The sequence below is a fragment of the Mustelus asterias genome, chromosome 4, assembly GCF_964213995.1.
Source record: "Mustelus asterias chromosome 4, sMusAst1.hap1.1, whole genome shotgun sequence".
In the NCBI taxonomy this organism is placed as follows: domain Eukaryota; kingdom Metazoa; phylum Chordata; class Chondrichthyes; order Carcharhiniformes; family Triakidae; genus Mustelus; species Mustelus asterias.
In genome coordinates this window covers 20,483,479-20,501,238 of record NC_135804.1, presented here as the reverse complement: position 1 = coordinate 20,501,238, position 17,760 = coordinate 20,483,479, and the positions used below count along the sequence as shown (strand labels likewise).

Genomic DNA, 17,760 nt, shown 5'->3' with positions numbered 1-17,760 from the left:
ACTGTCCAACAGCACAGGTATTGTAAGTGTACTAGTTACTAAACAAAGTAGAACAGATCAGAGAGGACTGATTAATCCATCACTAATTATAACAAACACAGAAAAGAGGACTAAATTTGGATTGGAGGCATGATCTTGTCATGCTTTATATATAAAAGAGCTGCTCAGATATTTCTGGCTTGGGTTATTTGTTCAGCGTTTTGTGTTGAAGGTAGAAGCAAATAGCTAATTATATATTTAACAGTCCATACAATTATCTGTGTTCTGCTGCAGTCGTGACAATTCCCCCAGCCTGAAGGAAATACGTAATGGCTGTCAGCAGCAGTGTGATCGGAAGCCGAATCTGCCACTCCGACTGCTGCACAGCAGTCCCGACCTCGTGTCGCAGGAGGTCACGACCGACGCGAGGATGAAATCCATCATCGTGAACTCAACCGAGATCCACGTGGAATTGGAAAGGAGCAACATGGTGAATCAGAAACTGAAAGGGAGCACCAGCAGCAGTAGTAACAACAGCAGCAGCAACAGCAGCAGCAGCAGCAACAGTGACAGTGAGCCCAGCCTGATTGACTGTTTGCTGGTGAGCCCTACCTGTAGCACCATGGTCATTGAACTGAGCTCACAGGCTGAGCGGGTCCTCGGCTGCTATGTGGAAATCCTCAAAATGCTGTAAGTAGGTTCACTCGTGTCTGGATTATCCAAGGTTGCATGTTCTGATTTATACCAAACCAGCAATTAGCTGAGAGGATTTGAGGTGCATAACAGGGGAGATGCCCCTTTTGCAAAGCATGATAAAAATGGAATGAAAACTCATTGGCTGCTCATGTTGTGCAGCCCTCGGTTTTCCTCTTCCTTTAATAGGGCACATAAGAATAAGTTGACACACACCCTGCTTTGGCAATAAAGGCCCGCTTTTCGAATTCCCTGTTCATGTGTTCATTTTGAATTTGATTTGATTTATTATTGTCACATTATTAACATACAGTGAAAAATATTGTTTCTTGCGCACTATACAAGTTCACCCCGGTGAACCTGTGGGTGGACAATATGGTGGACAAAGGCTTTCATGTGAGTATTCACTTACCCGCGGTAAAGCCTTTGTCCACCACATAGCCCATTGAGAGCAATTGTTCACTCATTCACAACTTCTTTCCCCTCTGAAGTTGCAGCCACGAAAGAGCAGAGACCTGGACATGATTTAACGGCGTGATGCCTCTGGAAGCGGATTCCTTCCATTTGTCCTGGCTGTGGACATTTAACTCTTTCTTTTTAAGCACTTTTCTGATGTGCTGGTTAGGTGCATTGATCGTGCTAACTTCTCCCTTAGTGTACCCGAACAGGCACTAGAGTGTGGCGACTGGGGGATTTTCACAGTAACTTCATTGCAGTGTTAATGTAAGCCTACTTGTGACACGAATAAATAAACTTCAAAACTTAAAAGTGGCACCTGGAATGGTTGTAGCTGAAGAGCAGCCCAAATGGAGGGACCGCACAGTGGCCAGCACTGCTGCTGCATAGCACCAGGGACCCGGGTTCGATTCCCGGCTTGGGTCTCTGTCTGTGCGGAGTCTGCACGTTCTCCCCGAGTCGGCTTCGATTTCCTCCAGTGCTCTGGTTGCCTCCCACACTCCGAAGATGTGCAAATTAGGGGAATTAGCCATGCTAATTTGCCCCTTAGTGTTCCAGGATGTATAGTTTAGGGGGATTAGCCATGGGAAATGTATGGGATTACGGGGATAGGGTGGAGGGGAAGGGCCTGGGTAAATTACTCTGGCAGAGAGTCGGTGTAAACTCGATGAGGTGAATGGCCTCTTCTGCACTGTAGGGATTCTATGATTCTATTCTGTAATTAATCTGGAAATATCCGAATCACTCGGCTCAGAGCTGCAGTGAATTCTCTGTTCCATTTTGAAATGTTCACCAATTTTGTCTGTCAATTTTGAGGCGATTCCTTTTTTTCTTAAATGAGGATTAAATTTCCAATACGTCTTGTATTGCTCAGAGGCTCCCCCTCTCTGTCATATACCGGTACTGTACCACAATTTGTTGTACAGTAATCACACAAACCAATGCTGCACTCATATTACTGGAACCTATCTAACTGACTCCCACTGAAAACTACTTATCGTTCACAATTTCGTCATTCGCGAGGTTTCATGGAAATGTAACTCCCACGAATGCCGCGACTTTACTGTATAATGAGATGGTAGAAGTGTTGTTTCAAGAACCCATATGCTTTGCGAATTACTCTCAATATGTCCTGCCACCTTTACTGGTCCCCGAATCCTAGCCCTCCAGGACATCCCCTGTGACCCTTGAACTTGGGTCAACTGATGCCGTGGACAAAAGCTCGAATTATTGTGCAACAAATCTTATTTATTGTACTGTATCAAGTTACCATAAAATTACTCGAGGCACCAACTTCGTTATATACAAAGTATTTAACTTCTGACTTCCTTCATTATACACAAAGTAATTAACATTTTACCTACTGCATTATATACACAAGTATTCGAGTGGTATCAAAACTTCACAAAATACCCCAAATCACGAACATCTGGACTTTGAAATACTTCCCGTGACGAGGTGAACTGATCAGATTCCCTGCTGATGGGTTTTGTTCCAATGTCTCCGAGTCTCAGACTCAGGGTCTTGCTTCTATACTGATTGATCCCAGGTTACTGCTGTCGATGTCTCTGTCTCTCCTCCTTAACGGGGATTGATAAGGTGGATGTTGAACGGATGTTCTCCTTCATGGGACAGTCTAAAACAAGAGGTCATAGAGATAGAGTGAGAGGACTAAGGTTCAAAATTGACATAAGGGGAAACTGCTTCTCTCAGAGAATCTGTGGAACTCACTGCCCCAGAGAGCAGTGGAAGCAAAATCAATCAGCAGATTCAAGAAAGAGATAGATATGTTTCTGATGAAAAGTGGGATAAAGGGGTATGGGTAGCAAGCAGGAAAGTGGAGTTGAGACCAAGATAAGATCAGCCATGATCATGTTAAATTGCAGAGCGGGCCTGAAGGGCTGAGTTGCTTACTTCCTCTCCTAATTCCTATGTTCCTGTGCATCCGGCGAGCTACCAGCTGGTTTTCTCACCTCACAGCATTCTGTGCCGAGACTGGAAAATCCCGCCTGAAATAGCTGCAGGAGAGGTAGCGGCTTTATTGTTGTGGTAGAATTCATCACTACAGAAAGTAGTTGAGGCCAAAATGTTGTCTCATTTCAAGAAGAAATTAGATATAGCTCCTGGGGCTAAAGGGATCAAGGGATATGGGGGGAAGGGGGGAAATCAGGGTATTGAATTCAATGATCAGCCATGATCAAAATGAATGGCGGAACAGGCTTGAAGGGTCGAATGGCCCACTCCTACTTCTAGTTTCTATGGTATCCCGGTCTCCAGAGCCAGGAGTATCTTCAGGCTGAGTCGGAAGGTCAGGTGAGATCGAAGCGGCTGGATTCATAGCAACCCTACAGCACAGAAAGAGGCCATTCGGCCCATCGAGTCTGCACCAACCACAATCCCACCCAGGCCCTACCCCCATATCCCTACATATTTACCCACTAATCGCTCTAACCTACACATCTCAGGACACTAAGGGCAATTTTAGCATGGCCAATCAACCTAACCCGCACATCTTTGGACTGTGGGAGGTGATTAATTACAAGCGGGGTGGCAATTTGACTCAATTGCCATTAGACCACTGCAAGTTACGGACCTGCGTTTTATCTCCAGATTTGGATTCTAAAGAACTTCAGTGACATTAGAAAGTTAAAGATGGCATTAAAAACTGGCAGTAGTTAGGGCAATAGGCAGGTGTTTAATTGCATTTTTGAATCAATGGAATCCTTCTTAACTTTAGTAACCTACATGACTCAAGATGCTGACAATAATAAGTCTCAGAGGACCTCACAATTAGATTTTTAAAAACTGAGCAGATTACTTCGATTATATTGAACAAACTTCACCTGTTAATGGACACTTTGTTAGTAGAAAAATCTACAAGCATGATCCGGGTGTTCAGCTGGAGGGTCTTTGCGCATCTGAGGCATTAACAATCAACCAACATGTTTATTGGGGGTTGTGGTACATCATTGTTTTGTTCCCCAACAAGATGGTAGAATGGATTTAAAAACTATGGCTGTCCAACAGTGAGAGCACATCACAAAATCAATCCTTCCTTCTGTCTGGAATGATTGGCTCAGCTCCAAATGTTTCAACTCTTGCACAGTTGCACGCTGCCATTTCTTTATTCACCTTTACTCGTTCACGGGACGTGAGCGTCGCTGGCTGGCCCAGCATTTACTGCCCACCTCTAATTGCCCTCCATTTCAGAAGGCATTTCAGAGTCAACCACATTGCTGTGGCTCTGGAATCATATGTAGGCCAGACCGGGTAAGAATGGCAGATTTCCTTCCCTAATGGACATTAGTGAATCAAATGGGTTTTTCCGACAATGGTTTTATGGTCATCAGTAGATTCTTAATTCCAGATTTTTTTTATTGAATTCAAGTTTCACCATCTGCTGTTGTGGGATTTGAACCCAGGTCCCCAGATCTTGCCCTGGCTCTCTGGATTACTAGTCCAGTGATAATCACTACCATTTAAATACTGTTAACTTTTAGGACTTGATTAATGCCTGTCCTTGTACTTCACCCAAGGTTCCTGTGTGATGTTTTCTTGTATTTGACACTTTTTAAGATGCAAATGTGGGCAAGAAATTAGACTCAATAGTGCCGACTTTGTTGCACGCTGACTGCCCTTAGGGTTCCAAAATGGTGCCCCCTCCTGTCTCCTTCACCTCCTGATGCTCCTCTTGCCTTTTCTGGTAGCCTGCCCTACTCCGCTCTACGTGGTGTCTGCTCACCCAACCCTGCTGGAGTTCAATGGGAGTGCTGTCCGTGCATCCATGACTGGCAGCAACTGGTTTGTGCAGAAAGTTTGAAGTCAGCACGCCCCACTTGTTTCTGAAGCTTAAAACAAGTATAGAAAGCATCAAAAACATGCAGAACTGTAACAGCAGCCAGAAGTAATCAACAAGCAACTAATCTGTAAGTTGTTGATGATCCCTTTAAATAGGCGTCCTTCATGCTACTTAACATGTTTTCCAAGTATAGCCTGAGATGTGGGGCTCCAAAAATGGTGCCACTGGTATGAAATCAGTGTTGGATGCTGATTGACATCCTGACCTGCTTACTCCACATGATTCCTGTGGACAGTAAGTGAGCAAGCACTGGCTCTTTTCCCATGTAAGAAGTCTTCTTACTGTGTTCACCCCAGTCCAACGCCGGCATCTCCACATCATCCTTTCCCATGAGCCATCAGAAGAGTACTTGCATGCCACTGACATCATTTTGGAATCCTATGGGCCCTGGTGCTCCAAGACTGCGACCCAGCTGGTGGAAAGCTACTGATCATCAGTGGAAGCAACAAATGGCTGCCACGGTTGAATAGTTGGCAGTGTGCAAGCTGTGGGACGTGAATGTGGGGCTTACAGCAGTGTGTGGGTGGGTGGGGTGAAGTAATTGAGTATGAGTTGTGATCGATGGAGCCTGGTGGTGGATGAGAGATGGGGGTGTGGTGTATTGAGCAGTGTCCAACATTCGTGGGATATGGCATTTGAAGATGCTTTCGCTGACCTTGACCACTTACTTGTGTGAGATCATTAAACTTCTTGCAACTTTACATCCTGCCCTTGGGATTAAGCTCCTGTTGTTAACGTGTATGGCTACTTATTCCCACTACTTCCTCACTGTTTCTCCACCTTTGATCTCCTAGTTATCCCTAAAACTCCTTGGCCGGAATTCTCTAACCACACTGCAGCTGGGATTCTCCATTCTCACTGCAGTGAATGGAGCACCAAATTTTCCGTTCTCGCTGGTAGCAATGGCAGGGGGTACAAGACCGGAGAATTCCAACCCCCGTTACTCTCTCTCTCACCTTAGCCCTTCTCTCTTGCATTGTCCTCATCTCAATTCCCTTTAGTCCAAGGGCTCCAGACTTGAACCCGTTTAGCAGATAACTGGTTTAGTCATTCACCACAGATCTGCCTCACCCATTTAAAAAGCGCCACCAAGTTCTGCCAAGACTTCCCACTATTCCTGGATCATCCAGGAAAACTGAGATAACCGCCATAGAATTCCAAAGATTCACAACCCTTGAGCAAAGATTTTTCTGCTCATCTCATTCTAAAAAGAGACAGCCCCTTGTCCTGAGACCACGACCTCTGGTTTCAGGCAGGGTGCATGGCCTCTCAGCATTTACCCTTAAAGTCCGCTAAGAATTTTAAAAGTTTCAACGAGATCATCTCTTATTTTTCTAAATCCCAGAGAATGTGGCCTCCATCTACTCGACTTTCCTCATGAAACCTCATTTTCATTTCAGAAATCGATTTTAATGTCCCTAAGGTGAATATATTTTTCTCTTGATAAGGAGACCAAAACTGTATTTAAGATTTGATCTCAGCAAAGCCCAACACAGTTATAGCACAATTTTTGTGCATAACTGCATGTTTTAAAAATATTTTCTCATCAACATATTAAGGAAGGAAGATCTCAAGTTTTGAAAATGCAAGTGATAACCTTGTCATTTTCTCATAGAATCATACAATGCTGAAGAGGCCCTGCAGCCCATCATAAGACCATCAGACCATAGGACATAGGAGCAGAATTAGGCCACTCGGCCCATCGAGTCTGCTCCACCATTCAATCATGGCTGATATTTTTCTCATCCCCATTTTCCTGCCTTTTCCCCATAACCCCATATCCCCTTATTAATCAAGGATCTATCCATCTCTGTCTTAAAGACACTCAATGACCCGGCCTCCAGAGCCTTCTGCGGCAAAGAGTTCCACAGATTCACCACTCTCTGGCTGAAGAAATTCCTCCTTATCTCTGTTTTAAAGGATCGTCCCTTTAGCCTGAGGTTGTACCCTCTGGTTCTAGTTTTTCCTACTCGTGGAAACATCCCCTCCATGTCCACTCTATCCAGGCCTCGCAGTATCCTGTAGGTTTCAATAAGATCCCCCCTCATCCTTCTAAACTCCCAACGAGCACAGACCCAGAGTCCTCAACCGATCCTCATACGACAAGCTCTGCATTCCAGGGAACATTCTTGTGAACCTCCTCTGGACCCTTTCCAGACCAGCACATCCTTCCTTAGACATGGGGCTCAAATCTGCTCACAATACTCCAAATGGGGTCTGATCAGAGCCTCATACAGCCTCAGAAGTATATCCCTGCTCTTGTATTCTAGCCCTCGCGACATGAATGCTAACATTGCATTTGCCTTCCTAACTGCCAACTGAACCTGCACATTAACCTTAAGGGAAGCTTGAACAATGACTCCCAAGTACCTTTGTGTTTCTGATTTCCTAAGCATTTTCCCATTTAGAAAATAGTCTATGCCTCCTTCCTCCTTCCAAAGTGCATAACCTCACATATTTCCACATTGTATTCCATCTGCCACTTCTTTGCCCACTCTCCTAACTTGTGTCCTCAATACTACCTGTCCCTCTACATATCTTTGTATCATCTGCAAACTTAGCAACAGTGTCTTCAGTTCCTTCCTCCAAATCATTAATGTATATTGTGAAAAATTGTGGTCCCAGCACTAACCCCTGAGGCACACCACTAGTCATCGGCTGCCATCTTGAAAAAGGCCCCTTTACCTCCACTCTCTGCCTTCTGCCACTCAGCCAATCCTCTATCCATGCCAGGATCTTACCCTTAACACCATGGGCACTTAACTTATTTAACAGTCTCCAATGCGGCACCTTGTCAAAGGTCTTCTGGAAATCTAAATAAATAACATCCACTGGTTCTCCTTTATCTAACTTCCTTCTTACCTCCTCAAAGAACTCTAATAGATTTGTCAGACATGGCCTCCCCTTGACAAAGCCGTGCTGACTCAGTCCGACTTTATCATGCACTTCCCAGTACTCTGCGATCTCATCTTTAATAATGGACTCTAAAATCTTGTCAATGACTGAAGTCAGGCTAACTGTCTGCTGCCTCCCTCCCTCCCTTCTTAAACAATGAGTGAACCCATCGAGTCCACACTGGGTTCACTCATTGAACATTAGAAACACCTGAACTCCCAACTAATCTCATCTGCCAGCGCTTGGCCCAAAGCTCTGAATGTTATGATGTGCCAAGTGCTCATCCAGATACTTTTTAAAGGATGTGAGGCAACCCGCCTCTACCACCCACCCAGGCAGCGCATTCCAGTCACCATGGTGACTGGGATGCTCTTATTCTACCCCTGATACCCAAGGGAATGAGAGATATGGAGATATGGTAAAGTGGAATTGAAGTTGAAAATCAACCATGATTTGATTGAATGGTGGAGCAGGGCCAAAGGGGCAAATGACCAACTCCTGCTCCTATTTCCTATGCTCTTGTACCGTTTTTGGAACCTTATTTGGTTATCACATTCAGGATAAAATAGGAACAATTCTATGTTAGAAAAGACTGTGTCATCAGCCGTGATGAAATACGCTGTGTAATTTCATATATTTACTTTTATTTTTAGAAAAATTATGTGTTAATTATAAACATAAGTGTAACTCATGCAGGAGTTGACGTCTGTTTGTCCTGTTCCATAGGTCAGATTATGATGACTGGAGACCTGCTCTTGCTAGCCTGCTTCAACCTATTCCCTTTCCCAAAGAGTAAGTATAGCAATGCAGAGAACATAGCTAATGCCTGTTTGTATTCTGTGTGTACTCTCTTTTACGTAAAAATCCCAATTTTCCCCACTGGGGAAGCTTTCCTTCCGTTTGCCCGAGTAAGGGGCATATTAATGTGGGTAGATAAATCGACAACTGAGGAAAGAATAAGCTTTGGATCATGTTGACAATGTTTGATTAGCTTTGGTCCTGGGCTAAACTGGAAAGTCTTGAAGGTAGAGTGGAAAGGGAGAGCCGCCCGAGAATACGATGAGAAAATAAGTCCAGAGAGTGAAGCAAATAGGTGCCTCAAACCACTTTATATGAATGTAAGGACCTTTAGGATTAAAATGGGAAATCCAGAGCTCCTTACCTGAGAGGGATGCAGTAGTAGAACAAATATGATATCTAGTTAAATGCCGACATGGCTGGGTACATATACAGGACTATACAGATTATTCTGTGAGATAAAAATATAAACATCAGAAGTAGTGTGTGTAACTTCTTTGTGAAATAGAACTTAATTAAAATTAAATGATCATTCACTGATAATCGTTATTTATTCCTAATTGCTCTTGTGAAGGTGGGGCTGAGCCACCAAAATGAATGAATTGCTAGGCCATTTTAGAGACAGCTAAGCTTCAATCACATTGCTGTGAGTATCTGGAGTCACTTATATGCCAGACCTGGTAAGGATGATAGACATCCTTGCTTAAAGGATATTAGCGAAACCACTTGGGTTTCTAAGATAATCCAGTAGTTTCATAGTCAGCATTACTGATAATAGATTTTTATTCTGGATTTATTTAATTAATTGAAGTTAAAACCCCGGCTGCTGTCGTGGGATCTGAACTTGTTCATCTTGTGCATTACTCCAGACCTATGGATTACTGGTCCAGCAATGACCATGATGCTGTCTTACCCCTGGTGGTGTAAATTCTATAGATATGGGTGACAGACACAAAGGAAGCCAAACAAGTTGCAGGGATCTGCTAAATACTGATTTGATTTGATTTGATTTATTATTGTCACATGTATTAGCATACAGTGAAAAGTATTGTTTCTTGTGCGCTATACAGACAAAGCATACCGTTCATAGAGAAGGAAACGAGAGAGTGCAGAATGTAGTGTTACAGTCATAGCTAGAGTGTAGAGAAAGATCAACTTAATGCAAGGTAGATCCATTCAAAAGTCTGATGGCAGCAGGAAAGAAGCTGTTCTTGAGTCGGTTAGTATGTGACCTCAGACTTACTGTTAGGTTAGGAAGAAGCTTTGAACCAAAAATGTTGAGTGAAGCATACAGGAACAGATTCAGTTGTCAATAGGAAACTTTACTAGAAATAGATTGATAAATCACAATTTTAGGGTATTAATTGGAAAACGTCTAAGAACCCACTCAAACAGTGGAATTATTAGACCTGATATTGAGGAACAATGAAGAGAGTGACCATCAAATGTCCACAAAGCCCCAAACTAGGGGAATGACACCAGAACTCTGCCCAAAGAAGAAATTTCAAGCTTTGGTTTAGACCAACGCAACATAAATAATATCTATGCAGTGAATACTGTAGATATTTTGTTTCCTCATTTGCTACATTGCAGTCACAATCATCTCCACAGCCCCACTCCCACATGAGGAAGTTCTCAGTGCTGAGGACAGGGTTCCAGACCAAGCCAATACTTTTTTGCTACCTCTCTTCAAGTCAGTTATGTATGGTCCATTAAAAGGATCGTCGTGTGAGGAAATGTTGAGCTGGTTGGATTTGTACTCATTGGAGTTTAGAAGAATGAGAGTTGGTCTTATTGAAATATCTAAAATTCTGGGGATTTGAGAAGGTAGTTGCTGTTTTCCTTTTGTGGGAATATAGAACTAGGGGGTACAGGTTCTGGATGAAGGGTCTCCCATTTAAGCTGTAAATGAGGAGGAATTTCTTCTCTGAGATTTGACAATCTTCAGAATTCTCTACCCTGAGAATGGTGGAGGCTGCATCATTGAATACATTCAAGGCTGAATTGGACAGAATTTTGATCTGTAAGGAAGTTGAGGGTTATGGGAGCAGGTGAGAAAGTGGAGTTGAGGTCATAGTCAGATCTTACTGGCAGAGCAGGTGAGTGTCAATGGACTATGCCTCCTATTTCTTGTGCTTGAATCCACAAGGTGACATTGACTGACCATCAAATGTCCCACTTGCAAATCAAACAATCAGTGACATCAGCCTCAATGTAAGGATTGAGTGCCTAAATACTCTGTAAAACGAAAGATAGAATATCAATTAGCTCCAATTAAATTGTCATTTACCAACTGGGAAACACTGTTCAGCCATAAAGAAATATGATTGGTTTTGTGTCTATATTATGAGATTTGGAGGTAAAGCATTTACTCACTCTCTGGCTACTTCTGCATAACTCGGCTAAAACTATTATGAATTGACCCCAGGAACTGACCATAGTATTAAGTGGGGCAACAGTGGTAAGTTATCCAAAATTTAAAGATATTCCTGTGTGATTTCTTTTCACTGTAAGCGATGGAATGTATTAAGTTTCTCTATGCAAACTGTATGCTGAGCGAGGGGAGGAGAACAAAATGTAGCCTCTGCTGTGTGCAGTGCAATATCTTGGGACTCAGAGTAATGAGTATGGTGATTTCGAAAGTACAACTCAAGGGGTCAGAATTAGAAGCTGTAATCAAGCTCTCTTCTGACTCAGTACGTGTCTACATCATGTCACAGGTGTTAGCACAGCCAACTTCAACTGAAACTCAAACAAGGCAAGAAAAATAATGACTGACATTTTGCTATTTATTTTGTTGTTTTCTAGTGACCCACAAACAGGATCCTAGAATTCACAAAGACTAAATTGCTAAATCTAACATGCTGCAATGAATGACCTTTAACAGGTTTTCTAACACATTATTCTAACCTCACACGTCCCCAGGTAAATTCCCATTCACTGCTTGCCTGTACACCTGGAGTCTTTAGCATTGGAAATTTTTTTTAAAAACTTATTTCATCAACAGCTATTTCTCTTTTTTTAATGTATCTAACAAATCGTGGCTGGAATTTATGATATCTTTGGTGAAAATATTCTAAAAACCATGTATAACTAACCGATACATTTTACACTTACTGTATTACGGATGGATATATAAAATGTCTGTGCATTTCATCTACAGGGCACTCGCACATGTGAAGTTCACAAAGTAAGTCACATACTTTATCTTTAATTTATAAAGACATGATTTTTGTGAATGCAGAAAGAATTACTGTTCAATTCAATTTCTTTGTTCATATCCCAAGCATGCAACACTGCCTTCTGCACATATTTAGTAATATTTTCCCCAGTTATTAATGTGAACTAATGCACTCCACTAATATTTCCACTCCCAATGAACAGAGGAAAATGTACCTATAGATCAGTACAATACAGTAATCAAATATGCCAGCTTAATGTACGATTCTATTCTAAAATACGCAACGTAACGCACAACATATCATGGTTTCAAACAATATGGAGCATTAAATTGTGTTGAAAGTACTTGTGCAAGAATATATTGAACTGTCAGATATTGCCTCATGGTCTGCATTCCATATATTCAGACACATTTACTGGATCTCCCCACCCAACCTCACCACACCCCAACTCCAGTAAGGCAACTATATTCTTCATTAGTTCATGGGAAAATGTTTAAAAATACATGGAGTACAAATATGCCCCTTAACTAAGGGGCACTCAGCATAAGATGTACAACTAAATCTGGCCCAGCTGACTCTTTGAAGTTGTCATAATGCATTTGTGTATTCTAAAACCACTGAATTTTAAATTGTCAAGTACTGATATTTAATCATTCGCATCAATTAGAAAAAACCAGCTCCTACAATGGAAGGACCTTAAAATGCATAAATCTTGTCCCTAATCTTTTGAATGATTTATTATGCAATGTTACTTGCACATTGTTTGATTAAATGCGATTGAATTCTCTTGAAATAGAATACTTCAGAAATGTGATTATTGATTTATTGAGAATAATACATTCCAGCTCTTGGGTTTGTGCGTCAATGGTATAAATCATACCTTCTATATTGGCGGGGTGCCTATATACTGTATGTGTTACTAGTACTCATGGTATAGACTTTAGCAGGATATACATATGTACAATTCTGAGCTTTTTGTTTAAAGGGTCCAATTCTTAATGCTTAGATGTTTCAATGTAACTGTGTGATAACTTATGTCTTTCAATATGATTGGTTGATGGGTTAGTATAACACCTTACGACTGCAGGAATAATCCTTGATTCCCAGTTCCAACCTGCCTTCTGCACATATTTAGTAATATTTTCCCCAGTTATTAATGTGAACTAATGCACTCCACTAATATTTCCACTCTCAATGAACAGAGGAAAATGTACCTATAGATCAGTACAATACAGTAATCAAATGTGCCAGCTATGATGTATGATTCTATTCTAAAATACGCAATGTAACGCACAACATATCATGGTTTCAAACAATACGGAGCATTAAATTGTGTTGAAATACGTCATCCTGTCTCTTGGGTGTAATGAAAATAATAAGACTCATGTAGTTCTAGTCAGTCCATCACCCAAAAGAAAGGTTTAATTATATATAGTCTTCCTAAAGACAGTGCTTTAGTGATGTTACCTGGTTTGTACACAATACCTGCTGAGAATTCACAAATGGCTGGATTTCCAGCTGAAATGGACACACCATATTAACCAGAAACACACCCGCAACACTTGATAATTACCCACAAATTTTCAACTTAAAAGCAGATGATGGGGTTTGTTTTGACAAATTTTAGCCCTTCAAATATCTCCAATCTTGCCCTCAATTGGACACGGATCCAGTCATGTGAAGTTACAATACCTGGGGTCTTTTCAAGCTTTTATCTGGAAAACATTGAATCAAACCATGGCTGAATGTCGTTTAATCTGCTGTGATTGTTTAATCCCAAATTCGCTAGGCATCAGCAGCGAGAACCAGCTGGAGTAGAAACAATTCCTATTTTTAGCTAATTTTCCTATCACACATTTACATTGTTTATAAAGACAATAGGAGTTACGTGGTTTGTAGTTACCAATTTGTGATTTTTCTCAGGGAATTGAAGTATGTCATACAGAGATTCGCAGAGGACCCAAGACAAGAGGTGAATAAATCCACAAAATAACTTGATAAATGTATTATAAACTAGAAGTTACAGATGGCAATGTTAGCAGACAATTTTTTTCGATGATGAGATCATAGAATCATAGAAACCCTACAGTGCAGAAGGAAGCCATTTGGCCCATCGAGTCTGCACTGACCACAATCCCACCCAGGCCCTACCCCCCATACATTTACCCACTAACCCCTCAAACCTACGCATCTCAGAACACTAAGGGGCAATTTTAGCATGGCCAATCAACCTAACCCACACATCTTTGGACTGTGGGAGGAAACCGGAGCACCCGGAGGAAACCCACGCAGACACGAGGAGGATGTGCAAACTCCACACAGACAGTGACCCAAGCCGGGAATCGAACCCAGGTCCCTGGAGCTGTGAAGCAGCAGTGCTAACCACTGTGCTACCATGCCGCCCAAATATTCGTTGCCCTAATGTAGAATAATTTCCTTCTGTAGCATATGTCTTTATTCATAAAACCCAGTATCCCATATATTTATTAACTACATTGTTAGCCTGTCCTGTCACTTTCAAGGATCATTCACAAGCACTTTGAGATTTTTGATGTATTATCCCTCCTTATTCTTCCTACCAAAATGTGTCAACTCATGAACTTCATCTGCCATGTGACCCAACCTATGTCCTCTTAAAGTCTATGACTCACCTCCTCACTGATTCCTTCCAATTTCATGTCATCTGCAAATTTTGAAATTGTTCTCTGGACTCCCAATTTTGAAGTTTGGGGAACTTCATTGTATGCTTTCCCCCAGTCCAAAAATAGCCATTCACCACAACTCTCTGAGTTCTATTCCTTATCTATTCTTCCATAGGCATCTGCTCCCACTGCCTTTTCACCGTTTGGAGAACTTCCTTTGGGTACAGGACATCACTGTTCCTTTACTGTTTCTCCACCAGAAGCTTCGGTGCAGCTTTGAAAGCCTGGATACCTTCCCTTTCCCATGTTCAGCCATTTCTATATTTCCCAGATTAGATTCAGCTCCCACAGAAATTCCAGCATCTGCTCTGGCCACAATAAACCTCCCCTTTAATAGGGGCAGGCTAATTTTAAGTAATGTGAGCATGTATCGATTTTTCCAGTAGATGCAGAAAGCAACAATGCTATCACCGATACTTGCATGCAGTAATCATGAAAATAAGCAGGCAGCAGATGCCACCAGCCTGCATTACATTGAATGCTTTAAAGACATCCTGCATTTGTGCACATTTTCTCCTAACTTGCACATCATTGTATTTTCTGTAATCTTACCTAGTCTAACTCCTTCTTTCCAATCCTCTGTATACTCTACTTTTAAACGCTACATCTCAGTGCCAACCCGCTATCAAATAGTTTCAACCTTCCCCGATTGCATTAGTTCCCACCCTTCCCTAACCTCCCCGACACTCTCTGTTTCGCAGTGGGGGATGGCCTGCTTTTAGCCAGTGCTGAGATTCCCCCTGGCTCAGACGCTGTCCTTGGGGGTTTCCCACTGTATGCAACACCCTCCGCTGGGAAATCCGTATCGCATTGCAGCCACTTTACACTTTCTTCACCATATTCAAATTCCAGCCTTCGTGCCCTCAAGAATATTGATGTCGGGTGTGATCAGGCGGAAACTATTCACCTTGAACAGCCCCCCCCCCCCTCCTGCTGTGTAACTGGCCCTAATGTCCAAGGAATCTGAAGTCCTCCTTCCTGCAGCATATCCTGAACCTACATGTTCATTTGCTGACTGGAAAGTGGCACTGGAAGTAATTTGTGGGTAGAAATCTCAAACAGCTCATGATAAAGTAACATAGAAACAATCAGTATCTGTACATGATGTGTGTGTGATATCTATACAGGTAACTGTATGTGTTTATATATGTGTATGTACATAATGTAGTACATTGCAGCCTCTTTGCACCTTTTGCACTACATTCGAAGCTTTTTTTTAATGAAAAGCTGAGTTTCAATAAAGTCATTAAGTTGCCCTCAAGTTACAGCTTTTAGTCAGGCCTTTTTCTGATCCACTGATTGTGAAAACTTTAAATTGATCTGGAATTGAAAAGTCGATCACTGGATAAGTAAAAATCATCCAGTGCCAGTCCAATATGGGTCACTGAACATATTTTAAATGTCGGACTTGGCACTCAAGTGAATTAATTGTATTCTGGCAGGTCCATTCTTGTTTGTTGAGTGTTCGGGCTGGCAAAGATGGTTGGTTCCAACTCTACAGTCCAGGAGGAGTAGCCTGTGATGATGACGGGGAGCTTTTTGCCAGTATGGTACGTGTTTGCAATAATGTGAGTTAATACCTTCTGTTTATGTTACAAATAAGCATAAGATAACACTTTGCTAAGAAAACTGAGTTAACATCATACTTATTTATACAATATTTTATGCGGTATTTTATCCAAGCCTTTAATCTCAATTGCTGGTGCTTTGTTTCATATATTGGAAATGAGTGATAGAAAGTTTCATTCGCACACATATATTTACTTCTAATAGTCCCATCGTGCGCAGAATAATTCTATTCTCAAAAGCAAGTAGTCTGACAGGGTTAGCTTCAGATGGAAGTGAAACACTTTCCAAACTGTACTTGCACGTATCGATTGCGTAGTTTATATGATTTACAAACAGGCCATTCACAGAATCATAGAGTACCTCCAGTGCAGAAGGAGACCATTTGGCCCAGTAAGTCTGCACCAACTCTCCGACAGAGCATCTTACGCAAGCCCTATCCCTGTAAATCCGGATTTACCGCTCTAATTCCCCAAATGTAATCTTTGGACTCTAAAGAACAATTTAGCATTTCCTAGCCACCTAACCTGCACGTCGTTGGACTGTGGGAGGAAACCGGGGCACCTGGAGGAAACCCACGCAGACATGGGGAGAACGTGCGGACTCCACACAGACAGTGATCCAAAGTCAGAATTGAACCCAGATCCCTAGTGCTGTGAGGCAGCAGTGCTAACCACTGTGCCACCGTGCTGCCCCACATTCGGCCCAACTAGCCTTTGCCACTTGAATATCCTCCCATCTTCTTTCATCTAAACTTATGATCTTAACCATCTATTTCCTTTCTCCCTCATATGCTTGTCTAACTCCCCTTTTAAATTCATCAAACTATTTGCTTTGACCACTCCCCGTGGCAGCCAGTTTCCAATTCTCGCCACTCTTTGTGTAAAGAAGTTTCTTCTGAATTTCCGACTGGATTTCTTGGTGACTGTTTGACATCGTTGGCCTGTAGTTACGTTCTTCCCAGCGAGATGAAATGCTCACTCTGTGTCCACTTCATCACTTCAAAGGCCTCTATTCGGGCATCACTCAGCCTTCTTTCTTCAAGGGAGAAAAGGCACAGCCTTTCATTCCTTTCCTGACATGTATTGCCACACATGTTTGGCTGATGTCCTTGCTTATGTAAAGTTGGAAGAGGCTATGCCAGCAAATTCACATCAGAATACGCGCTTTGGAGTGCTGTACCAGCTGTATTCAATTTCTGATCAGTGATCTTCTTTTGAGATTATCAACAGGAAGGGAAGTTAGAATTCTCAGCAACATCCAAAGATTCAATGCAGCCATATTCTGGAATTGGTTCAGCCAGTACTGCGGTTGACATCTGTGGCTTGATTTTGACTGTTGAGTGGGTGAGCAGCCAGAGGGTGTTGTCCACCTGATTGTAACAAGGGGGACATGCCCCCACCCCCCCCAATGCATTTTAAGAGCCAGACTTCATTTGTTGTCTCCGTGGACATCCCGGGGTAGCCGATGATGCAAGTTTGGACAGCCCAGAGAGCCAGGCTGTTGAAGTGGGTAGCCTGTAACAAAGAAACGTGGCTTAATTTGAAGCAGTCTGCAGCAACACTCCTACTTCTGGCCTCACAAAGAAATCAAAACTTATCTTTAGCCCATCATTATCTTAAAATGGCCA

At 42.2% G+C, this 17,760-nt stretch overlaps 1 protein-coding gene across 2 annotated transcripts in view; it reads left to right on the top strand.

The window, feature by feature from the left end:
- The window catches only part of cmip (c-Maf inducing protein), a 228,996-nt gene that overhangs the window by 179,262 nt on the left and 31,974 nt on the right, over positions 1–17,760 (top strand). Inside the window, exons 10-14 of one of the 2 annotated variants that reach the window (XM_078210632.1) lie at positions 274–669; positions 8,609–8,674; positions 11,844–11,870; positions 13,786–13,834; positions 16,007–16,114. In XM_078210632.1, the coding sequence (XP_078066758.1) occupies positions 274–669; positions 8,609–8,674; positions 11,844–11,870; positions 13,786–13,834; positions 16,007–16,114 (646 nt within the window). Of the gene's footprint in view, positions 1–273; positions 670–8,608; positions 8,675–11,843; positions 11,871–13,785; positions 13,835–16,006; positions 16,133–17,760 lie in introns of both variants that reach the window. The other variant, XM_078210631.1, reaches the window with a different exon arrangement.